Here is a 24,097-nt window from a genome sequence, read left to right as displayed (position 1 = left end):
AAGTAATGACTTGGATTTCGAATGGTGGTGTGTTCGTAAGTGGTTGTATTTTCGTGTAAATTGTTAAAGGTTTTTCCGATGAGCCACTCAAATGAATGTAGTTTCGTACAGAGAGCGAAATGTGGTGAAGACACCAGCCCGGAATGGAAAAGTTGATGAAGGTGCGATCACCGCAATACAGGGCTGGACTGGCAATTAAAAGGCCTTTCGGAAAACTTAGCGAAAGACCCATTAAACTTGAAAAAGACCAGTCATAAACTCAATTTAATAAAACTATCAGAAACCCTTCGGAAATGCCCAATACGCCCAGTTTGGGTCTGCAGGACCAGCTGTTTTTCCGTAAAATTAAGTAAATAACGTTTAGTCGAGAAAATAGGAAGAGCTAAAGAAGGTCACCACATCCATAAAGTCTAGGAAAAGTGTTCAAATTACGTCAAGGCTAAGAATTTTGTTTTACACGAAAATTGAACAGATCCAACCACTAAATCTGAAAATCCATGTCAACTTTATCAGAAATCATTTTTGCAATAGCCAACGAACTAGTAGCACCGGGAGATGGTGCATTTCGACAATGAAGTACACGCTTGGACAACGCTCCATTCTCCTTGCCATATTCGAATACAAAATCATCGACCAGCGAACCGTCTTCGTGAATCGCTTGTGCCCGAACGCCGGCTGGTCCCGCGATTAAATCATTTACATTGATATCGGGATAAAATCGTTGAATGTGATCTAGTTGAAAACTGATTCGGCTCGATCGGAACATTTCCTTTAAGCCGAACAGCCAGTACTTAGATGCAAAGCGTAGAAAACCGGGATACCGTACATATTCGAATAATTCCTTGAAACTAATCTCCGACCAACTGTATCCTTCACGTCTTAGTGCGAGAACTGAATTCGGTCCGACCCAAACACTACCGTCCATACGCGGTGTAAAATGTACTCCGAGGAAGGTAAATTTAGAGTTTGGCACCGGGTAAATGTTGGTTTGTATCGTTGAACTTTTCTCTGGTGACAACAATAAATACTCACCGCGGAATGGAATGATTCTTGGAGCAGCTGGACAGCCTGTCATTTCAGCTAATTTATCAGAATATAGGCCACCGCATGTCAGAACATATTTTGCATGGATTTCTTTGTCTGAGATCTCTGCATTTTTGGCAATCAATTTAATTGGATAATCGCTGGCTCCAGCTTCTTTTTCGCTAATTCGATTCAATTCAAATTTCAAGTGTATTTCACCCCCGGCCTTCGTGAAATCTTCTGCGTACGATTCAGTAACTAGTTTGTAGTCCACAATTCCAGTGTGAGGCGACCATATTGCTTTCACTGCTCGACAGCCAGGTGCAATCTTGCCTATTTCCTCTCTACCAACTAAAACGAGGTCAGGAACTTTGTTCTCCAGACCTCTGCTATGTAATTCCTAAAGTTGAAGAAATGTTTAGAAAACAAATTACCACAAAAGTTCATCGCCAACTACATTCAGTTGTTCCACTTCTGTCTCATCTGTTGCTACAATTAGCTTCCCGCATCTCTTGTAAGGAATGTTCTTCGTATCCAGGTACTCATACATTAGCTTCATTCCTTCCACGCATAACTTCGCTTTTAATGACCCCGGTTTATAGTAGATACCTATTGAATGGATACCTAGAAATTTTGACCTATTTCTGTGAATTCATAATAATAGATACCAGCATGAATCACTCCGCTGTTGTGACCACTTTGATGAACAGCCAGTTTAGTCTCTTTCTCGACAATTGCTATTTTCCACTTTAGATGTCTTTCTTTCAGTTCTCTTGCAGTAGCAACACCCACAATACCACCACCGACTACAACTAGATCGTAGCAAGTTAGTCTGTACAAAAGTAATAAATGAGTAAAAATATTGGATTCCAAATAATTTCAATTGATCCATGCGGAGGGCAAGAATCATCTGAAAGCTTTTTACATCATTCGTCCCACAAACAAAAAACAAGCAAGAGTTTTTCAATCGCGAAGTGAATTAAAGTCTACATCGAGTTGTGAGTAAATTAGAAACACTTTGTATGCGATCAATTGACTTACTTCTTCTGTGATTGATTTACTTGACAAAATACTGGATATTTTCGATAGTGGTACAAAATCACCGAACTGGATATAATAGCCCTTTTTATGATAGGCATTTTGGTTAACGATGTGAGTTCGTTCACTGTTAATCAGTATTTACCGTCTAAAATTGCAACTGATCAAACCGTCTCCTTCAGTACAAAAATTTTATAATTTTTAAAGCTGAGTTTGAACCACTATTTAGCAACAATAAATTTTTTAGTTGGCAGTATTAACATTATGGAACGAGGAAATGAAGTGTGTTCTGGTTTCAGCTGAACAAATACAATAAATCGTCTGTATAACTATGGTAAAATTTGGGTAAAACATCTCATGAAAAATAGTAATGCCTTTTCTGTACGAGATTCAACTATAAGTATATCCACGGGTGAAGTGGACGCATAACCACATATATATTTTGTCATATAGTAGGTGAATATCCCAGAAGATCGGATAAGGAATTTTAGCCAAACATAGTGAGTCTCCTACGAGGGGGAAACAGCTATGAAAAATAGTGCGCCAAGATTTCCTCGCGTAGTTCCCCCTCGATCACCTATTCGTTATTATTTGTACAGCTTGATCATATAGTCGGAATTTACGCCAATTGATGGTCGGCTCTTTGTGAGATGATTCTTTACCACAATCTAGGAGGCATTAAAGTTGAAATATATCACTCGCTGGGTATAGTCAATTCGGAATCGGAGACTTAACTACAGGTGAAACTTTTCCTCATTTTTATGCGCTTATGATAAGCCTCATACTTCAGTGCTAGTATCATCCAACCGCCTACAATTTGTAAGATATCTTAAGTGTTTGAATTACATTTGCCAATGTATTTTTATCGGGGCTGTAATAGAACGCAAAAGCTCTTCCAGCAGTCTGTACATTTAAAACAAATTTATTTTCACAATAAACAATTTTATCATTATACCAACAACCAACACCAGATTCTGCTTTACATTTGCATGAGTAACCGTCATCCTATTTCAAACGACTTAATTCCAGCAAGCAAAAATCCATGCTCTAGATTTTGAATTCTTGATCGACCTTATCAGAAATCATTCTAGCAATAGCCAACGAACTCGTCGCTCCAGGCGATGGTGCGTTACGACAATGAAGAACCCGTTTCGACATTGCTCCGTCTCCCTTACCGTATTCAAAAACGAAATCATCGACCAATGAACCATCTTCGTCGACAGCCTGAGCTCGAACTCCTGCCGGACCTGGTCCCAAATCCTTTACGCTAATGTCTGGATAAAAGCGTTGAACGTGGTCGATTTGGAAGCCGATTCGGCTCGATCGGAACATTTCTTTTAATCCGAAAAGCCAGTATTTCGTTGCTAATCGTAAGAACCCAGGATACCGTACATATTCAGATAACTCGCCGAAACTAACTTCCGACCAGCTGTATCCTTCGCGCCTCAATGCAAGAACCGCATTCGGTCCAACCCAAACGCTACCGTCCATGCGTGGCGTAAAATGAACGCCTAGGAATGGAAATTTGGGATCTGGCACCGGATACACATTGGTCTGAATCGTCGCACATTTTTCTTTAGATAGCAGTAGATACTCCCCGCGGAATGGAATAATTCTTGGTGCAGCTGAACAACCTGTTAATTCAGCTAGCTTATCCGAATGCAGACCACCGCATGTAAGAACATACTTTGCGTGAATTTCGTTGGTAGAGTCCTTTACAGATTTCGCATTTAGTTTAATTGGATAATTACTGGAGTCCCCCTTACTTTCCCCTTGACTTTCGCTGAATTGATCCAATTCGAAATTCAAGTAGATTTCTCCTCCTGCATTTGTAAAGTCTTCAGCATACGATTCAGTAACCAATTTGTAATCGACGATTCCAGTGTGAGGTGACCATAAAGCTTTTACTCCCCGACAACCAGGAGCAATTTTACCAATCCCTTCTTTATCTACTTCCACGAGATCTGGAACGTTATTTGCCAGACCTCTGCGATGTAACTCCTATAAATTAACACGTAGATAGAACTAGAAGTTTGAGGAATTCGAATGAAGAATGCAAAACTTACGTTCAATTGTTCCACTTCTGTCTCATCTGTTGCTACAATTAACTTCCCGCATTTCTTGTAAGGAATGTTCTTCTTATCCAGGTACTCATACATCAGCTTCATTCCTTCCACGCATAATTTCGCTTTTAATGACCCTGGTTTGTAGTAGATACCAGCATGAATAACTCCACTGTTGTGACCACTTTGATGAACGGCCAATTTATTCTCTTTCTCCACAATTGCCACTTTCCATCCCGGATGTCTTTCTTTCAGTTCTCTTGCAGTGGCAACACCCACAATACCACCACCAACCACTACCAAATCGTAACAAGCAAGTCTGTATGAGGATTATGTTTACTTAGTACCTACTGTTCGTTAGATTAAATTGTTGAAAATGGTTTTACCTATTCTCCGGTCGTACAGCTTGGCAAAATATTTGCTGATTTTTGTATTGTTGTAAAATCACGCAACTAGTTATTACAGCCGTTTTAATGAAGGTCATTTTAATTAGAATACTACAGTCTGATGAGATACTATCTACAAGATACACGGCTAATATAAATAATGTTGATCTCTGTTGTCATTGACACTAACTTGACGAGATGATAAGGACTGAGCTGTCGTTTTATCATTCAAGTCAGTATCATGCACACATTTGTACGCGAATAATTTAAAATTATTGTCGTCGATAACATAGTAGAATTTCGAAGAAAATATGTGTTCGAGCTGTGCGATTGTATATCTGTCCGAATTCAGCACAAACCGACCAATCTTAGAACAAAGGTTATTCTAGAGAATGAAAATTGAAGTACTAGATTTCGTTTATTTAAAGAGTCTAGATTTTACTCTCAAAACGACTCACTATAGAAATTAGTAGCACTGTAAATTACTATGTGAGTCCTAGTTAGACAGTAAAACGAAAATGTGGATTGTTTTCCAGTCTTAATAAGTACCTACAAGTCTCATCAACTATTGAAATACTAGTTAGTAGAAGAAGACATAGGAACCCTACACTGCGAATAATTTTCCGTCTTGGACCTTTAGAATACGTTAAGCAGCTGAATTGGCTATCTCAGCAACTCAAAATTGACATGGTGTGCTCGACCTTAGCGAATTTATTTAGAATAGAAAAGGCTGATGGAAATTATGTTTTCTTCACGGAAAGCGAAGGACGTCAGCGCTAAAAAATTCCTCGAACTATTATAAAATCTACGATTCGTTGTATTGGTATCGTTGAAATTATTCCGTTCTTATGTACACTAATCAAACGAAATTGATGAATCGCTGTTTGCAATTGTCCCGTCGGACAAGTATCGGGAAAGGATCATTACTTTATAAATAAAGGATCAACAGATTTCGGACTGTAATACAATGTTCAATGCTTCGCATTTGTAATGTTGTCATTGATGATGCTGTGCAATAATACTTCGAATTCTTGTTGACTCGTAACTAGTCGTGAAATTGCTCCTCTCACCATCGGCTCAATATGCAAACCCCTTCGAATCAAATGAAGTATTTGAAGCAACAACATTTGTGAATTGAAAAGGGGTGTAGCTTGCAGCTCATTTATTTTCGAAAACACAAACCCATTTCAACTTGTTCGCTGTAATACGAACGAAAAATCTTATTCCTTGTTATATAACCAAACACCTTTCGTTCTGTGAGCAGGTGCGTACTCTCACATCCATAATACAAATTGAATTAAATGTTAAAGTGAAAATATCGCTGTTGATTCTGTAAACATGCTGAATGTTATTCGCATCGTTTCCATACCCCACAGCCATTGCTAAATATTAAACCGTAAACCGTTTTTTCATTAATATGTCAACATATAAACGGTATGGACACACCATACTCATCTTCAATCACTTGTTCGTTCATTGGTATTATCATCGTAAAAACACTTCATCTCCATTACATTCAACTCGCATAAAAGTTCTCATGCATGAAATGACCAAACAAAATGTTGTATGTAATAATACTCGCGCACATAAAAGAAAGACGAAATAAAAACGAACGGGGAAAAGAACTATCCTCAACAACATCAACTGCTGCTGCTGAAGCGTTTTAACCGCACTCTTCAGTTCAACAGCAGCATTGCTTGTGTTGTGATCGTATTTAGCAAAAATATATTCACACCGCATCCAACCAAGCATTGATGTCTTTTTCAATCGGTCTTCACCTTATTGGATATATAAATAATTACATTTCGATATGACGTGTCAACACAATTATTGTGGTCAATTTACTAAACAATCACTTGGTTATAACTTGGCGAATAGATTAATCGAAATTTATTGTTGAATTAAGTGAAAATGTAGTTTTATTGTTTGCGTCGAATAAATCTTCAAATTTTGCTTGTAACCAACTTTCAAGGTCACTTAACTCCGGCTGTTTTATGCACAATTTTCATTCTTCACTTGTTTAACTTTGATATACTATAATGTTGCTGCATATTACATTGAATCAGCCATCTGTTTGATTGTTAAATGTAAGTGGAAGTGATGAGAAGAAAAAGTTTACGAAAAAAAGAATTATTGCGCTACACGTCTTAGTTGTAGTACTTGTTGTTGGAAACATCTATATATCATCTTCATTCAGTGAATTGAAAGGTTTCTTCTTAGCAATGTGAAATTGGTGTACTCATTTATCAGTGTGCAAAAATTAAATTTTTAAGTAATACACCGAAACAAATGTGAAACCGCGTTTAATTGAAATCACAAGAAGCAGCGAGAGAAAAAGGTGTACGGAAAAAAGAATATTCAAATCATTCCAAGGTGTTGATATTAAAATTGTTGTAAAGAAAATTTGAATAATACGAAGAAAAAAAAATTAAATGAAACAAAGTCAAAGAACTTTTCTCAATATATTTTGTGGATATTCTTGCTCTTAATGGTTTTGGATGGGTTAATTTGCCGTTCAAAAGAACGTGAACAGTTCGCTGACTAAAAAAGGTGAATTTTAATGAACGATGTGCTTATTTGTTTTCTATTTTTCTATAAAAATTTATGGTTTTTTTTCCTTCTTATTTTATAAGTCAAATGGAATTATAGAGAACCGGTTTATAATAGTTTGTATTGTATTTGAAGACCATATAGTAAATCGACAATAGAACGAATGTTTGATCTTCTACAGAAATATTAATGGATGTTGGCTGGCACATTAAAAAAATGAATCTGTTCAGTACAAATTTTGGTGTGATCATTTCCAAACTACATGCTCATAAATTTACAAGTTTTTTCGGTCATTGAGACGACAGTTGCATGAGAAACGAACACATTTGGGATCGAATTTTGTGCATCTTTTCTATTTACACGATTCGATCAATCGACTGTTCTTCATTTTCCTTCATTAGTCTTCCCGGTTCTCTGACAAAGAAGAAGAGTAAGGTAATAAGCCTTAATTCACACAATACACACTACGAATAATAGCGGTTGAGCTGAGTTAAAATGTACCAAAGTTCTGGCGGCTAAATTTTTGGTTTAATGAAGATTGTTAATTTATCAATAATAGGACTGCGACCTTCCATCAGCACCTATTTCTGTGAATTTCAATTTTAAAAAATTCTGGAAAAGTTCAAAAGTAGCTCCTTGCCTCTCCTTGCATCACTTTTATTTTTTTTACAAAGGAATCTTCCGGGAACCAGGATCCACTTAAAACAACTGAAAAGGTTGTCGACCAAAATTTTGACTCTTCCGCTATTAATGTGTTGTTGGGTGTTTAACCTGTACAGACGGCAAACATCTGACCAGTTTTATTATCGGGTCTATTAATTCCATCCATCAAGTTATTTTTAATCGGTTGATTTCAAATCTTGTACTTCAATTGTTTTAACATACATTTTTACTATATAACTGACCATATTACCCAGAGCTTGTCATTATTTTTGTCTTCGTTATCGTTAACAGATGACAGGTGACAGGTTAATGAAGTTTGTATTGAGGCTCTCAATTTCAGGGTTTGCTTACTTTTGCCGAGTGACCTAATTAGTCCAATATGTTTGTTTTTCGAAAAGAATAGCCAGCTACGCACCTCAACCATGAGTGGCACTCTTAATGAGTACTGAAACTGGACAGTGTATCAAACAACTTTTTGCACTGGAAAAATCTGGAAAAATTTTTCATACAAAATAGTACTCTAAGTGGCAGCTGTCATTTCAAGCACTTTAGCTTGAAGTGCGGTAGTTTCAGTCTTAATTCGAAAAATCCATTTCATGCTTATTACCAAGGCTTTATACTTTGGGGAGGGCACGCAGATCACCATTTTATTAGATACGCGGGAACACACCTTTTACCTACAAGCAAATTCACCAAAATTGAATTTGTATGGCGTGGTGAATTTTTTGTATGAAACTTGGTGTGTAACCCGCGTATCTGCATCCGCGTGACCATCCCAAAGTATGCAGCCTTGCTTATTAATTATTTCTTTATTTTGATTTTATTATGCCTCGAATGCGAATAACAAATAAACAGATTTTCAATGGCTCATAAAGCCTTTAGTCATTTACGCTACAACACGAAATGTCGCCATCTAACTCGGTTCTTTACAAGTGATTCAACTTCCAGCCATTCTTTGTTCGCTGCACCTGCTTCGCTTACGACTGTTCTTTTCCACGTAATTTTGGGACAGCCAACTTTTCGCGTACCCTGAGGATTCCAGTCATTCCAGTCCATTGCAGTTTTTGCTGTATCTCCTTCGGGTCTCCTCAATGTATATCCAATCCACTTCCCTATTTGTCCGGCTCCACACCTCTTCATTGCTTATAACGTATGACCCATCCTAAAATGTTTTTTTTAGCGAATCAGAAGTTTGCAGCTTGAGGCGAGTGCTCGAATCGAATTCGCTGAAAAAGCCCTTTAGCATAAGTTAGGAACAACGTTTGTCCTAAACACGTGGGAAATAAGCGACAAAGTCGCGACATTTCAACACTAGTTACGAAAACAAATAATCACTCCATGTCTAACTTCCGGCGTCTTACATTGCAAAATAAAAATTTAAACAAACGTAGTATTCAAATGCAAGTAACAGATTCGATGATTGCTATGATGACATGCTTGATGTCTGTGAAAGGTTTAGCGAAAAAACTCTGTACAATCATTGCGACTGAAAATATCCAGCATCGAGATTCCAACGAGAAAATAGTGTGGTCCTTCAGAAGAAGGGCTCTGCATTAGGGAATGCATTTACCGTCGATTTTGAAAAACCGGGAAACGGGAAAAACGGTAAATGAGAAAAAATTTCCCGGGAAATGAATAGTACTCGTTTAGACATTTTTTTTTTTGATGAGTTGGGAGTTTGTAACTTGCACCGATGGCAAATGCTTGTATCCTACCCCTACTAAGTGGCTTATTGTGCTCGCGAAGCCCTTCAGAAATGAGTTTACCGTTCCTTTATTTGCATTTTTCAGGATGATAAAGAATTCCATATCTACACAGTTCAACAGAAATATTGGAAATCGATCGTGTGAGCTAATTTCAAAATTTCTGTTGAACAGTGTAAAAATTGCATTTTTACATATCCTGAAAAAGGAAATAAATGAAAGGTAAGCTCCTTATTGAACTGTTTTCTTGAATTTTTGATGGACGTTATTTCAATTGGTTTCTTAAAGATGTAGTAACCCGATCTTCTAAACTTCGAATTCTGTAGAATTCCTAAGGAACAGCAATTTCGGAGTTGCAAACTTAAGCCTAAGAACAAATGAGACATTTTGCGTTGCTCAGATCGACAATTATGCTGCATTTTCTTTTGTTTAGCCTGTGGTGAAAATTCGATTACAATAGAAATTACAGCATGATTGTCCAACTCAGCAACGCAAAACTGATCCTTTTTTCTTAGCCTAGGGCTGACCTTGAGTTGCAATTTACGATGAAAAGGTGATGAAAATGTTCACAACGAGTTCAAATCAGATGTAATGCTTAAATGCAACTAGAAGAATAATTCAATTCAAAGTATTATTGCAAAGGAAAAATGAAAAAATCATTCAATTTTTGAAGGTCGGTTAACCGGTAAATGACAAAAAAAATTCCCGGGAAATGGTAAACCGGTTAACCGGTTTTTCCCGGTTTTTAATTTCCCGGTTACATTCCCTACTCTGCATACGGCATATTTCGTCTAAATACGATGTTCAAGGGTTTTGTGTAAGTCTCGTCAGAAGAAATTAAGAAATTAATATTTATTGTAGACAAAACGTGTGTAGTCAAATATCTGCATATTGCGTTCTTACTTTACACATTACACAAGAGTGGTTTTTCTAGAACCGAAACACAAATTTACCTTCTCATTATTTTTACCTTTGGAAAATAGTTCTTTCGCATTATACGCATTACGCTGACTCTTCGCATTTACTATTACTAAACACATTCCTAATATACCATTCACTGTGCATAGCATACCACCATGTATTGAAAATAATCATAAACTACTCAACCTTGTTAGTCAAATGCGAAATTAACTTTTATGGATGCTGGTTGATGATCACATTGATACAGTGTAATAGATAGCCATACGCATTAGCTATGAACTTTTATCGAAAACTGATCAATTTAATTACAATCATTGCTGTAAATTGATTTCTTAACGCATTACTATATCCAACACCATTACGACACCGCTGAAAAGCTTAAAACGTTAACGGTTCATTCATCTTTCATTATGGCGCCATTATTCAAATTTCAGCTGATCGCTTAATTAAAGACTCTTATGCGAGCATTATCTAATAAGATGACAAACATGTTTTCTCATAATGTGGTGTTGATCTATGTTTTTATCATATTACAGGAAAGACCTGAAAGACCGTTCTAAATACTATCGGATTTGTTTTTTCTCAAATGTAAGGCAACAGATATGTTACGATACGAGAAAATTCCTATCAGACGTAAAAACAGGTTGAAACAGTTGACCTGACCTATTTTAGCGTGTCTTTACTGATAAAAGAAATTCGTCTTTTTTTAATTAGAAATCCTCACCGTCAGATATTTAGTATACAGTTAACACAGCTAACTCTATCGTCTGCTTTCATTAGGTTTTTTTTTTGCATAGCTCTGTATAAAATCACCCGGATTTTCCATAAAACGAATGATATTAAGAAATTCTCTACGCTAGTTTCGCGGTCAATTACAACGCTTTGGAACAATGATATTCTCACGATTATTTATGCTGAAAATTCTACATTGCCAAACTTTACCTCAAGTTTTTGAGTAAAATACCTTACTTGGCAATGGGACAAGTTTGGCAATTTAGAGTTACCTACTTAATCGAAAAGTTTTCGTATTACGTATATACTGTGATAATGCAAAGAAAAACATAAGAACATGTAAACAGTAATTAAAGTTTAAATCTTTTTGTTTGGAAGGTGTTAAAACTATCGTTGCCGTCATCTATATAACACGTCTGTGTGGTGTATTGATGTATTCTTAAAAAATTGTTACATCACATAATAATTTGATATTTCCTATCACGATGAGTAAAAGTACCTCGGGCTAAAGCCATCGGACACTTTTACTCATCTGGATACGAAATATCAAATTCCTTCCCTACTATTACTTCATTCACGGCAGAGTAAAGTAAACCAGGCAGGAAGTAGCGCTTGATTTGTGTTTTACGAATACATTTTTTCAATTTATGTCAGTGTTCATTTGAGTTCATATTCATACAGTGTATTAGGTCCCTTATTTGATGTTTCAAAAATGAACCGCTCCTGTCTGGTTTATTTTACTCTGCTGTGCTTCATTTGTCTATATGCATGATGGCTATATAATTGACCGATAGCTTAAGCTCATTGATTATTTTTTCGTCGTTCTCGATATCAGGTGCTCATAAGATGCCATACCGATAATTTTCTAGTTGCCGTTCCCCGACCCCCATCTACAGAGCTAACGTTAGCACGGCGATAATTTGTCGGAATTCATCTTGTTCCTGAACAGCTTTTATTCTCTTCCAAAGAGGTTAAATTGGATAAATTATCACGTCTATGAAAAATATTCTTTTGAAACATAAGACTTGTCAGACGGCATTCTTATTGGTATATGTATAATAAGCTAAGCTAAACAAGGAGAATGTATATATGGCAGATATGACGCATTGATATATTATGCAATTCGCCTGTTTATTAACACTGTGAGACTTCCAGCGTAATAAAAATGTTTTCTTCATTTACTTAATTATCGGCAGCTCCGTTCAGGTTAACGAAAACGTTTCATTGACTCTATTGGGATGTGAACATGAGAACGCTCGAAAGTCAAGTTAAGTCTGAATGTGCATATACCTTCTGACTTGTTCTGATAATAATGTCAATCGGAGACGTTGTCGAAATGTTTAATTTTTACGACTTTGGTAATGGTAAGAAATTTCGAAATTATTTAGCTGATTTCTTTCAATTCTTTGCGGAATTTCTTTACCGTTTTCTTTTAGAGTTTAAAATTAAAATTTAATTCCGCTACGTTGATGTAGCATCATAAACGCCATAATTGAGTTCGATTTTTATTATAGATTTTTTTTGAATCTGATACAAAAATCCGAGGGCTATTCAGTAAGTGTATTTCATTTACAATTAAAATAATGGCTTCAAGAATGAATATTATTAAGATCCAAGCCACACAAAGAAAGATCAGATGTACTCGATAAATTCAATGGGTTGAGCCATTAAAATAATTTCGTACGGTGTACCAACAAGGAATGGTTTCCTACATCATGTTATACATTGAGGTGTTTATTATACCAACCTGAATAGGTTTACACTGTAAGCAGTAATGGAAAAGTATGAAGACCTAATATTCTCCGCCAGTAATTGGAGCCGATGTAGTGAAATGTGAATAGTAAACCAAACGAGAGTGGTATGATAATGTTTGATATTATTTATACGCGTCGATGTTACTCAATAGGCCATTTACATATTCTTTTGTAGAGAATGCAGATTATCGGTTCAAAACTGAAATTGTAAACCTTCATGCTGTTCAATGAAAGGCAACATGCATGCAAATTTTATGTTTTTAATATAAAAAAAAAGAATCGCGAGCATTTCTTGTCGGGAAACACTTGGTGTATAATTATATTTATAATGTGAATTTCAATTTATCCGCAAAAGGTGTGTGCGCTATAAATGCTAGATTCACAATAAATCAATGGGATTTGCATGTAGATATTTGCATCTTTTATACGAATATAATCCGAAGCGTTGGTTGTTCGTTTAGAAAGTGAAATTTTTTTACTATTTACGATGTCTGTAGAAACTGACGGAGATTACAATTTCATCAATAATAATTGATGGTCGCATGTAATAGACGATCATAATAGCTTCATCCGTGGGTGGTAACGAGAGTAATATCATTGCAACAATAACACACTTTTAATATACTGCTTTGTCTATCATGATTTCACTGTGAGAAAAGCAGTAAAGAGCAGGTCATGTGCCTTCGCTTACCTTCGCTAGTACCTTTACACTCAATACCACGTGTGAAAGTGAACAGGTCATAATAAGACTAGAATGATACCAGAACATCTAAAATTAGTAGCATTCGGAATCAAAGATTGTGTTAGTTTAGCAGACAGTATAACTATATGTAAGATGACAAAAACTGCGAAGACAACAGGACTACAATCTTCATCACCACTCAACTTATATTTACTCGCTTTATTTACCTTACTTGCACGAAGCGTGAAGTCGCAACCATTATGGGAAAATGGTGTTGCTTCATTTAGTCTTATCCACGACATGCTGATGTCAAAGGAAATAATTGCTGTCGCAGTCAACCCGCCAAATGCTAAGGGCGCCTTTAGCCAACGGTGCCCTTAATTGTTTTTTACTTTGATTGTTTTTCGCACAATAGTCTCTTCCGTTTATACCGATTCTAGTGTCAAATACAACTTCCCGTTGTTGTTCGGTAACCACAGAGACCCAGATTCTATCAGTGACGCATCTGTAGCAGCAACACCTGTTTATTATTTCTCTGCTTGTCTCGGTGGCAATGTCAAAAAGTTAAGAGTGATATCGCCAATTCTTCAGGTGATTGGGAAACAAGCGGTCTCAGATTTTAATGAGTGATAGCTCGTTGGATTCGTCTTTCAATTCTAGGAAACACGTGTCTTTCACTTTTTCTTAAAAAAATTTGTTTTCTGTGAAAAGCGCTCAAAAGTGAAGACATGCCAGATGGTACCGAAAACAGTTTTTCGGCAATAACTCAAGAAAAATTTATTTTTAATGGTTGTAATGTTGTACGATTGTCGGCCTTGAAAAGACCTACAGGTAGAGTATACGCACCGCTTGGTGCTAGTTGATCCACTAGAGTTATGACTAGAAATATAGTGAATGTTCGGAGAGTCCGCCTTCTCTGCAGCTTCGATGTACCACGGAACTGAGTATGGGGTGTTGTAGCTGGCCTCATCCACTATCGTTGCACATATAAATGAACCCAGTACTTTTGGGCTGCAAGCCTACAGAAGTCTTGAAAAAAAAGTTGGTGCCAAAATGTAGATTTTTTCCTTCTTTCTGAGGGCCCAACTGCCAGAAGAGCATCTGGAACGGTACTACGGCAATCATTTTTTATTGTCTACTATTCTTTCAATAGAAAAACGCTTCGCTATGTCGCGAATATATCAGATCCACTATTAGTAATATCAAGAGAAAAATCATTAAAGTTTTCTCCGAGGATTTTAGTCAAATAAAGTGTTAGCGTAAAGCAAATGACCTCAGGACTACGGAACAGTAATTAGTTTTTCAATTGGACCAATATTTGCTACGTGACAGGAGTTTGGAAAACCGTTTGCTCCCACTTGATCGTATCGTAACACTTTATTTGACTAAAATCCTCCGAGAAAAATTTAATAATTTTTCACAAGAATTACTAACACTGGATATGTTGTAACGACCTATATTCGAGTCAAAGTGAAGCGTATACGGTAAGGGAATAGTAGACGATAAATTACTCACGTAGAACCGTTCCAGACGCAGTTCTGGCAGTTGGGCCCTCAGAAAGAAGGAAAAAATCTACATTTTGGCACCAACTTTTTTTTCAAGACTCCTGTAGGCTTGCAGACCAAAAGTACTGGATTCATTTATATGTGCAACGATAGTGGGTGAGGCCAGCTACAACACCCCATACTCAGTTCCGTGGTACATCGAAGCTGCAGAGAAGGCGGACTCTCCGAACATTCATTATATTTCTAGTCATAACTCTAGTGGATCAACTAGCACCAAGCGGTGCGTATACGCCACCTGTAGGTCTTTTCAAGGCCGACAATCGTACAACATTACAACCATTTAAAATAATTTTTTCTTGAGTTATTGCTGAAAAACTGTTTTCGGTACCCTCTGACATGTCTCCACTTTTGAGCTCTTTTCAAAGAAAACAATTTTTTTTAGGAAAAAGTGAAAGACACGTGTTTCCTAGAATTGAAAGACGAATCCAACGAGCTATCACTCATTAAAATCGGAGACCGCTTGTTTCCAAAGTTAAAAAAATCACCTGAAGATTTGGCGATATCACTCTTAAGAGGAAAAATCCAAACGCAGACAAACTTCTGTTTATTTCTAATTTTTGTTCTTATTTTGTGTTATTATTATTTTACGTAGTTTTTACAAAGTATTCAATTGAATTTACGACAATGTCAAAGCGAAACAAACTTATTTTTACTGCAAAACAAAATACTAGAATTTGAAACTCGATAACTTTGCCTTTTAAACGAACTCTCTATCTGCCATATTTTCCTAGTTATGGTTGACATAGTTCGCACTTAAAAAGCTCATAGCTTCCAAATAAGCGACTTTTTAGGAAAACTATGAAACACGGGTAGACTAAAATTTGAAACTCGATAATTTTGCCTTTTAAACGATCTATCTGCCATATTTTCTGAGTTGTAGGTCTTTTATGAAAATTCCTTCAAATTAGTTTCTTAGAATAACGTCCCTGAAAATTTCAGTCAAATCCACCGGTAAATTCAATAGTTTCGTCGTAACAAAGTGACAAAGTAACAAAGGTTGGTAAAATTCTTCTATTTCAAAATGTGTGAAAATCCCTTTCTTCGTACAAAATTCCAAGTTTTGAAATTTAATATCGCAACCAAATTTTAACCTTATGTAGTGTGTGATAGCTCGTTGAACTCGTATGGACGCCCAGCAAATAAAATAAGTGGGGAGTAGCAGGAGTGAAGGGGAGAAGTCATGTATATATATTCCTCAGTCCTCCGGAAAAACTTTTTTCCAATTTTTTTGTGTGAACGGACTTGCGTCACGGCCCTTCACTAACGTAGGGCCATGTAAACTCAGTCCTGAGACAAAAAGTCTGTCAAATTTTTTAGAGTTAACGGACGTGCGTCACGGCCCCTTACTAACGTAGGGTCATGTAAATTTATGAACTTATAACAAAGCTAACTGGCTCGTCATATTTAACTTAATTGTTTTTTTTGCTTTGCAAGTGCAATCTGACTTTAGAGATATAAGATACAATGTTTGTAAAAGTGAAAATTCATGCATAAATTCTGGACAAACACTGTTTTCTGTATGGAAAAGACAAAGCAGAAAATTGAATTTCTCGCAATTACCGGTACAATTAAGCCAATTTTAATGCTAATTAAATGCATCTAAACTATCTCGCCTGTCTTCGTAGTTTCGTTCCTTCTATTCTCATGCTAAAATAACAACACACAAACGAGTTGAAAATGCTCGTTATCTCGTGTGACAAATTGCTTGAGTTTAATTAAATTTTTAAATTAATCTTTCATATCGTATGCTTGTTGCACAATGCATAATATTCGTAAATTGACTTTCGTTTTTGTTTTCTTTCAGAAAACTTACTCAAACGTGATGGCTTGGCATATATTTGTGGAGAACACATTTTCAAATAGTTTCTAAATGACTCTGGCGAATAAATTATAGTGCCTGCACAAAATGAGAGAGGAGGAATTGGAAATAGCGATCAAGGTAAATTGCTGTGACTTTATCATCTTGACAATCAAAATTTCAACTTACCAAAATCACTCAAACAGGTTGTGATCGTTGGAAATGGAGGTGTAGGTAAAAGTTCAATGATTCAGAGATACTGCAAAGGAACGTACACAAAAGACTACAAAAAGACAATTGGAGTCGATTTTCTTGAGCGACAAATTGAGTTAGTGATGACCTATGTCTAATGATATTCAGACACGGATTTAAAATTTGAAATTACTTACAGAATCGATGGAGAAGACATTCGAATTATGTTATGGGATACAGCCGGGCAAGAGGAATTCGATGCTATTACCAAAGCCTATTATCGAGGCGCACAGGCGTGTGTCCTTGCATTTAGTACGACCGATCGTATGTCATTCGAGGCAGTTAAAGACTGGAAAATGAAGGTAAAACAACAACAAAAAATTAGTTTTCTGTTCAGAATGGATTTTGGATGATTTTAGGTTGAAAACGAATGTGGTGAGGTGCCAACGGTTATCGTCCAAAATAAGATTGATTTAATGGAACAAGCGGTCGTTACGCCGTAAGCCATTTCTTATTCGTTTTATCGAATTTTTGTGGTTAAATTCTTTGAATTAACTTTTAGCGACGAAGCCGACAATTTATCCAGAAATCTAGGCTGTCGTTTAATTCGAACATCTGTCAAGGAGGATGTGAATGTCGCAACGGTTTTCCGATTTTTAGCCACAAAATGCCATCAGCTCATGATGCAGCAATATAATAATGTTGTGCCAGTTGGTCAGCCAACGATAAGTAAGTATAATCATTCGACTATCACTTGTATTATGGACAGTTAAGAGAGAATAAGAGATGAACGCACATAATATGTCCACAAATAGCAAATGTGTGTTATATTAAAACCAATGAAGTAGAAGATTTTATATGAAATTAGATCAGATGAAGATCAAAGTCTATGAAAGTCTGAAAATGAAAGATTCTCTCTGAGAGAAACCATAATTTCTGTTTTGGGCACATGTTAAGATGGTTATATTAACGAATGATATGAGTTCTAGGTCCGTTTTTTTGAAAAATTATTTGATTAAATTGTCACGAATTTTCTGGTTTTTTACCAAAACTCTTAAGCTTCCGATAAAATTAGAGAAAATTCTCGAAAGTCCAAAAAAACCTAATTTCCCAAAAATAGTCGTTGTGCCGTGTATTTAGACAATAATCCTTCGTATTTTAAATCTCGAGAAATATGTTTTTGTCATTCGGCAAATGTAAGTTCTAATAGCGTCAGTTCTTCATTCGGAACCAGCACCTCCATTTTGACATCAATTTTCTAGTATGTGTGACGGCTGAGAATACACTAGAATTGCCCTTGTTAGCCAAACAGTGGTAGAACAAATGTTTTTCGTATCGGGTAAAGTAATAATATGGCACAGGTTTCAAGCCGTGGCTTTCCCGTCTACCAATACCAACCACTGCTAATAGGGTTGTGAGGGACTCAAATTGTCGTGGGACACCGATTTTTAGAAGGAAGTACATGACGTGTGGGAGAAAGTATTTCAGTTTTGGCGTACCCTTCTATTGGTGCAGTTGTGGTGCCATTTCCTTCCATTGATGTACTAGTTCCTTTTGTTTCTTTTTCCTTCTATTGGTTTGTCAATCGACATGTACCAACAAGCACAACACTAAAAGGTAGTCGAGTTCTTGTTCAAGTCGAACAGAAGACTTGAATTTGAAAGGCATCTATCAATATCGCGTCATAGTTGTGGTTTCTTAATTGAAGACGAAATTCTAGTTGAAACTCCGAAATTGAATTCGTTGGACTGACGAAAATGTTTTATTTTTCAGGTGCCTTTAGCCCGACCTTTACAAAGTCGAATGGAACAATTATTTTAAGACCAACAAAGAAGTCATCGCGAAAGAAAACAATGCTCAAAAAGTGCAGAATTTTGTAGCATTTGACGTAGTCGTTTGGCAACGAAATTTAAATTATTTTTTTCTTGCGATATACAGTAATAACGCTTGTAAGAGTATTTTTTAAGAAACTAAAACTTTAGCCGGTAAACATTGTCCGTATAATCTTAGTCATTTTGTTTCTGTAAATTTATAAACTAACGATCGATTTAAGAAAGAGAAAAAGAAATGGAAAAATCAAGCAAAACAAATCCGTTTTTTTCTCTGTGGCATTTGAATTTAATCATTTCGCTAAATTTTTACATAATTTGGACAACGAGCACCATGGTTGGGAGAAAATTGTTTTCCTTTCATCTTCGTCTTATATATTGTGAGGGATTAGTACGTATCAAAATAAAAACTGTTCACTGAGACATTTGGCTGTGCCAAATAACTTTTACATTTTATGTGCCACCACTACTTGCCATTCCAGTAACAGATTTTGCCATTCTCGAATGCTAAATTAATTCTTGGCTGCGGAATCAATTTGCCAATTTTGATCAATTCCATATTTTCGTCGTCAAAGTACAAACATTGAGCGATAAATTTCAGGAATTTTTTATTCATCTCCGCATTGATTACCGGCAGTTTCTGTAAACTGAAAAAAAAGGTTAACCCGAATTCGAACTTGAACCAGCGAATCAATTCGACTCACTTTCCGTCGTTGCACAAATTTCGCACAATGTATTCGCATATGCGTGTATTGCAGTCCACATCGAATAATGGTATACCGAAGTGACAGTCCAATATTGTCCACTCTTCACCGAAAAATTCCTTTGACTCTGACAAAATGTCCTCCTCTTCATTTATGGAATGATTATCGAATGGAATTTCGATGGATGATTGGGAGTAGAGTCTCTTCGATTTGCCTGGAAAAAATCAGAGAAGAAACGAGTGATTGTAGTTTGATCATCGACGCAGCAAAATTCATTTGTTCGTCCAGCATATCGTAAAACCATAAATTCAAAGGGTTTTGTCCCTCGATCAAAAATAATCAGCTGGTAGTACGGTCATACGGTGAACGATCGAATGATGAGACAAAGCCACACACACCACACAACTTACCATCGTCTTGATCGGATGAATTCTCTTCTAATCCCGCCAGTTCCTTAGCTAGCAACTCATTGCAATCGTCACTTCGAAAAACATTTGCCGGCGAACTGTTCAACGGCGTCACCGCAAAGTAGTCCTCATTCGGTGACTTCAGTGTGTACGTAGTGTCCGATTTCTTAATCACATTGAAACTGGTGATCTCATCCACAGGCGATTGTAACGTAATGCTTTGAACGGACGGCGAATTCACCATCCGTGGAATGATGCCACCCGCTGAAGAATTTTTTCGTTCTTTTCGCGATTTAGGACGGGCAAGCGAAACATTCTCGTCGTATGACTCGCAACCCAGATCGGTGACACCGGTTTTGACGAATGTTAAGTAGCCGCAAGTATTTTCCATATTTAATACTTGGCCTAGCTTTTCAATTCCTTTGTGTTTCGACCATTTGACTTTGGACGAATCTGCAAAGAGATCAGAAGATTTGCAAGATTACAAAGATGACCAGTGGTACAACTTATGGCAACCATTTACCCGATTTGTTGAAGGGAAATGCTTCATAATGAATGTCAGCCGGATTACGGATGCCATAACCTTGCACCAAGACACAGCCATTCTTCAGCTGATCGTTCAAGCTTCGATAGTTCTCGGAATTGATGACATACGAGTCTGTATGTATGATGGTCACTAACAGTTTGCCATAGCCCAGAAATATGCGCGGTAAGGATTTCAGAACGGTTCCTTTAATGATTAACAAACTTGGCGGTCCATAGCCTGACATGTGATAGTAAAACATTTTGGACCAAATGTGTGAATTGTCGGTTCCTTTGTAAAATTGACCAAAAAACGGTATGGTGAACATGCTGGACAGAGCGCTCGATAAGGGTGATGCCGATATTATGAATCTGTAAACGAATCGGATGAGTGCCCTGAGAGACTAATCAATCGCAAAACAATCTTACTTGTACTTCTTCTCCAGCAGACGATCTCTAGTCTTTGTGTCTAAACTTTCCAAACATTCCAATCGCAATAGGTCCAGTCCAGCGCCTAGCACATGACGCAGGGCAATTATGGTTGACCTCAATATAACCTGCATTGATGGAAAGGATTAATTCACTGGCGATTTATCTTCACAGCAAGACATACAGCATGTTGAAAGTAGCGCGAAACTTCTCCCTCGCCCTCTGCGTCTATCAGCGAAACCTTTTCCAACTCTCCGAGGAACGAATCCATACTTTCATCACACAATTTGCCAACCTCGAACATTGTCACAGCGTGATTTTTTAGGCCCTGAAATGGTATGAAGGTAACTTCTGCCTATCGAACATTTACTGAGTCCTATGGCTTACCGGTGATAAGTTACCCATCATTAGGAATGCCGTCAGCGTGGAATCGAACAAAAATGCGATACGTTTTCCCGTCTTAGTCAATGGACTAATTGGTAGCGGAATGGTAATCGGTGGAATCTCTTCGATTTCCGAGCACTCGTTCTGGCTGTCGGAACTCTTTTTGCTTACATCCAATCCACCGGGACTGATAATAGAAAAATCACTAGTATTGCCATCGGACGAAATGTACTCATTCGAATTGCTAAGAGCGTCTAAATGCTGCTGTTTCACTGGACTGGTGGAATCACGCTTTACAGCTGCAGTGTTCGCATTCGAGACTTTCGGTGATTCCATACCAATTAGTCGATCGTTCGTTTCGTTCACCAAGAGCGCATGATAGTTCAATGGCGTTATCTCTGGTCGAAGTTCGGTGTCCAAAGGACCTCGATTGTGCCAGCTTTCGTGTAAGGTGGCATTCGTTGGGTCATCGTTGGCAATCTGTTTTCTAGCAAAGCCGAGCCGACAAATCAGTGAAATTGCATGTTTGACGGTGTCCAAATTAATTTGCAACATCTGTGCCAGCTCCGAAATGGTTGTTGTTTCATCAGCGCTGACAAATATTTTGTAGAGTAAATTCTCGAAGTAATCGCCGCTGATCCGATTCATAACGAAATTCCGAAGCGGTGGAATGCATATACAATCCTCACCACTAATTGGAACGTCCAAGTATATGAGACCCTTTTTGTACAGACTGTGCAACGAATAAAAATTCATTTTGCCAGCCGTCTGCGAACCGAAATCAATCAGATCGTCAATCATCGATCGTTCAGCTTCGGTTACAAATGCAATATCACTTTCCAGCACATAGCCAATTTCCACTTTCCACCACGGTTCGATCTTCACCTTAACCGGAAATTTTGGCAGAATGTTTATCGGATTCGGTTTCCGGAATATTTTCGATGAATTGGTTTTTAGATCACTAACCAGCGCCAAATATTCATTGCGACCGATACCAATCACACGGAGGCCTGTGTGGAATAGTTGGATATAAAGATTGTGATGAAAATAGTAACGAAGTGTGAGACCACTTAGTCTTTTAGAAACGGCTAGTCACGGGTCGTCCGTAACAGGATTATTTAATCCGTACTGAGATACGCTTGCCGTTTCTAAAGGCATAAAGAAGGTCCAGGGGCCATATGCAACTGCATACGGTCACGGTTTGCCACCTGAGGCATAAGTTTCACCGTGGCCGAATAAATGACTATGCAAATGGGCTCTGGACCTAGCGAGCTTTTTTTTCACTATAACAATTATTACAAACATCATGAAATGCAAAAAGGGACTTACAATCAGCGGCAGTAAAATTAGGCAGCGTGTCATAGCTCTTGTCGTTTTTGAGTAGCAAACATAGGACGTCAATGTAGTAGTTAAAAGGAGTAACTCGCAATCCTTTCGTCACAATATCAGCCAAATGGTATGGAAACAAACACAAGCTCGATTTGCTCTTTTCCAATAACAACTCGTAGTATCGTTGTTCGTTGCGAAATACATGACGAACTGTTATCGTAACCAATCCGAAACACAACAAAATAAATAAATTAACTTCGGTAGGTGTGTGGTGCAATCATCGGAAGTGTAAGTATTAGATAATGGTTATTTATCAGCTAAGCGAAACTATTTTAACGCACACACACGACATAAATGGAACTCACCCAAATTCCCTTTGTATCTCAATTGATTTTTAAGACTGTAATTGAAAACATATCGGTCGTAGCTCTTCGGGGTGCTTTTGAGGACCTAATTTGTAAAATTTCATTGTTAAATGAAGGCATAGCCACATTCAATGTTTGATATGTGAAACTTTTGCGAGTCTCGTCAAAACGTAACACGACGAGACATTTGCCAAGAAAACAAAACAATAACACGAAACATGAAATTCCGTCACGTCAATAAAATGTTTTCATTTCATTTTCTGATTTACCTGTTTCAAATGCACCGGCAACAATTGCCATTTAACGTTGGATCGGACACATTCTTCAATTTCTGCATTTATTTTGCCACTCATTTTTTATCAATCGTTTAAAACATTTTTTTTTTAATTTTCGCTATATTTTTCATAAGAACTGTACGACGAACAATTTTTTTTGACAATTTTTGACATTTTTTAAGCTGCATAATGCTACGAGCAGGGCTGAATAAAGTGCTACACTACGGTTGAATCGGTAAATTCGGATCGCATTGCAAATTCAAAAAACTGTGGGATTTACATAACGTGTTAAAAGAGCACATTTGAGTTCAACATTGTTTTATAACTGTTTTTTGCTTATTCTAACTGTGCCTTCGCACAGCGACGCGAAAGTGACAGATGCGACATTTTTCTTTTGTTCTAATGTCAAAGAACAAAAGAAAAATTTCGCATCTGTCACTTTTGTGTCGTTGTGCGTTGGCACATTAAAAATTGAAAACCTAGATTTCACAGTTTTGCATTTTTAATTTGAACTTGGTTCTATTTATTGATACGATGGTTTTACTTTTTCGAAAAAAGATTTTGGTTCTCAGAAAACATCGAAAAATGAAAATTTTTGCGTCCACATTTAGGCTACAAATTTGCTAAGTTGTGATTCCTCTTATGAGGTGTTGATGCCTTGTTTGACGTTTTTTAAATACTGGATTTTAGTTTACTTTTGATGATATCTTTCCACCAAAATCTTTTTTCAGAAATATGGGACCGCAATAACGACCACGAATGTGAACAGAAGAAATCATAGAG

The 24,097-nt window shown here is 37.1% G+C and overlaps 4 protein-coding genes and 1 long non-coding RNA gene across 5 annotated transcripts in view; 1 reads left to right on the top strand and 4 right to left on the bottom strand.

The window, feature by feature from the left end:
* Positions 1-391: 391 nt before the first annotated feature.
* Positions 392-2,216, bottom strand: LOC119079581 (L-2-hydroxyglutarate dehydrogenase, mitochondrial-like). Its single transcript, XM_037187571.1, has 4 exons — positions 2,065-2,216; positions 1,692-1,855; positions 1,481-1,632; positions 392-1,423 (listed from the first exon to the last, which is right to left on the bottom strand). The coding sequence occupies exons 1-4, from the start codon at positions 2,160-2,162 to the stop codon at positions 482-484; spliced, it is 1,356 nt and encodes a 451-aa protein (XP_037043466.1). The 5' UTR covers positions 2,163-2,216; the 3' UTR covers positions 392-481.
* Positions 2,217-2,967: 751 nt separating this feature from the next.
* On the bottom strand, positions 2,968-4,703 carry LOC119079580 (L-2-hydroxyglutarate dehydrogenase, mitochondrial-like). Its single transcript, XM_037187570.1, has 3 exons — positions 4,511-4,703; positions 4,128-4,443; positions 2,968-4,062 (listed from the first exon to the last, which is right to left on the bottom strand). Exons 1-3 carry the CDS (start codon positions 4,606-4,608, stop codon positions 3,109-3,111), a joined length of 1,368 nt encoding a protein of 455 aa, XP_037043465.1. The 5' UTR covers positions 4,609-4,703; the 3' UTR covers positions 2,968-3,108.
* Positions 4,704-6,190: 1,487 nt separating this feature from the next.
* LOC119079583 (ras-related protein Rab-23) lies at positions 6,191-19,248 on the top strand. Its single transcript, XM_037187574.1, has 7 exons — positions 6,191-7,060; positions 16,885-17,019; positions 17,085-17,206; positions 17,270-17,432; positions 17,490-17,569; positions 17,633-17,799; positions 18,844-19,248. Exons 2-7 carry the CDS (start codon positions 16,987-16,989, stop codon positions 18,948-18,950), a joined length of 672 nt encoding a protein of 223 aa, XP_037043469.1. The 5' UTR covers positions 6,191-7,060; positions 16,885-16,986; the 3' UTR covers positions 18,951-19,248.
* The window catches only part of LOC119079584, a 29,724-nt gene continuing 21,520 nt past the window's right edge, over positions 15,894-24,097 (bottom strand). The window contains exons 2-3 of the long non-coding RNA XR_005088191.1: positions 18,355-18,366; positions 15,894-15,907 (exon numbers count right to left, since the gene is read on the bottom strand). This is a non-coding gene — a long non-coding RNA (uncharacterized LOC119079584). The remainder of the gene's footprint in view (positions 15,908-18,354; positions 18,367-24,097) is intronic.
* LOC119079577 (protein FAM91A1) lies at positions 19,165-23,468 on the bottom strand. The gene is made up of 10 exons (XM_037187568.1): positions 23,309-23,468; positions 23,040-23,124; positions 22,675-22,884; positions 21,349-22,355; positions 21,146-21,289; positions 20,962-21,089; positions 20,534-20,904; positions 20,014-20,463; positions 19,604-19,817; positions 19,165-19,546 (listed from the first exon to the last, which is right to left on the bottom strand). Exons 1-10 carry the CDS (start codon positions 23,390-23,392, stop codon positions 19,366-19,368), a joined length of 2,874 nt encoding a protein of 957 aa, XP_037043463.1. The 5' UTR covers positions 23,393-23,468; the 3' UTR covers positions 19,165-19,365.

Source organism: Bradysia coprophila, unplaced genomic scaffold (assembly GCF_014529535.1).
Source record: "Bradysia coprophila strain Holo2 unplaced genomic scaffold, BU_Bcop_v1 contig_324, whole genome shotgun sequence".
Taxonomy (NCBI): Eukaryota; Metazoa; Arthropoda; class Insecta; order Diptera; family Sciaridae; genus Bradysia; species Bradysia coprophila.
This window is presented reverse-complemented; position numbering and strand designations above follow the sequence as displayed.

Bases quoted from the DNA above. Each gene is read 5' to 3' on its own strand.
- LOC119079577 (XM_037187568.1), bottom strand. From the start codon at position 23,392: ATGAGTGGCAAAATAAATGCAGAAATTGAAGAATGTGTCCGATCCAAC. The intron at 23,125-23,308 runs GTAAATCAGAAA...TTTACAAATTAG, and splicing joins TGCCGGTGCATTTGAAACAG to GTCCTCAAAAGCACCCCGAA. The intron at 20,464-20,533 runs GTAAATGGTTGC...ATCTCTTTGCAG, and splicing joins ATTTCCCTTCAACAAATCGG to ATTCGTCCAAAGTCAAATGG.
- LOC119079583 (XM_037187574.1), top strand. From the start codon at position 16,987: ATGAGAGAGGAGGAATTGGAAATAGCGATCAAG. The intron at 17,020-17,084 runs GTAAATTGCTGT...TCACTCAAACAG, and splicing joins AATTGGAAATAGCGATCAAG to GTTGTGATCGTTGGAAATGG. The intron at 17,433-17,489 runs GTAAAACAACAA...GGATGATTTTAG, and splicing joins TTAAAGACTGGAAAATGAAG to GTTGAAAACGAATGTGGTGA.
- LOC119079580 (XM_037187570.1), bottom strand. From the start codon at position 4,608: ATGACCTTCATTAAAACGGCTGTAATAACTAGTTGCGTGATTTTACAA. The intron at 4,444-4,510 runs GTAAAACCATTT...ATCCTCATACAG, and splicing joins GCTGTACGACCGGAGAATAG to ACTTGCTTGTTACGATTTGG. The intron at 4,063-4,127 runs GTAAGTTTTGCA...GTTAATTTATAG, and splicing joins CAGAAGTGGAACAATTGAAC to GAGTTACATCGCAGAGGTCT.
- LOC119079581 (XM_037187571.1), bottom strand. From the start codon at position 2,162: ATGCCTATCATAAAAAGGGCTATTATATCCAGTTCGGTGATTTTGTAC. The intron at 1,856-2,064 runs GTAAGTCAATTG...ACTTTTGTACAG, and splicing joins GTAAATCAATCACAGAAGAA to ACTAACTTGCTACGATCTAG. The intron at 1,424-1,480 runs GTAGTTGGCGAT...CTTCAACTTTAG, and splicing joins CAGAAGTGGAACAACTGAAT to GAATTACATAGCAGAGGTCT.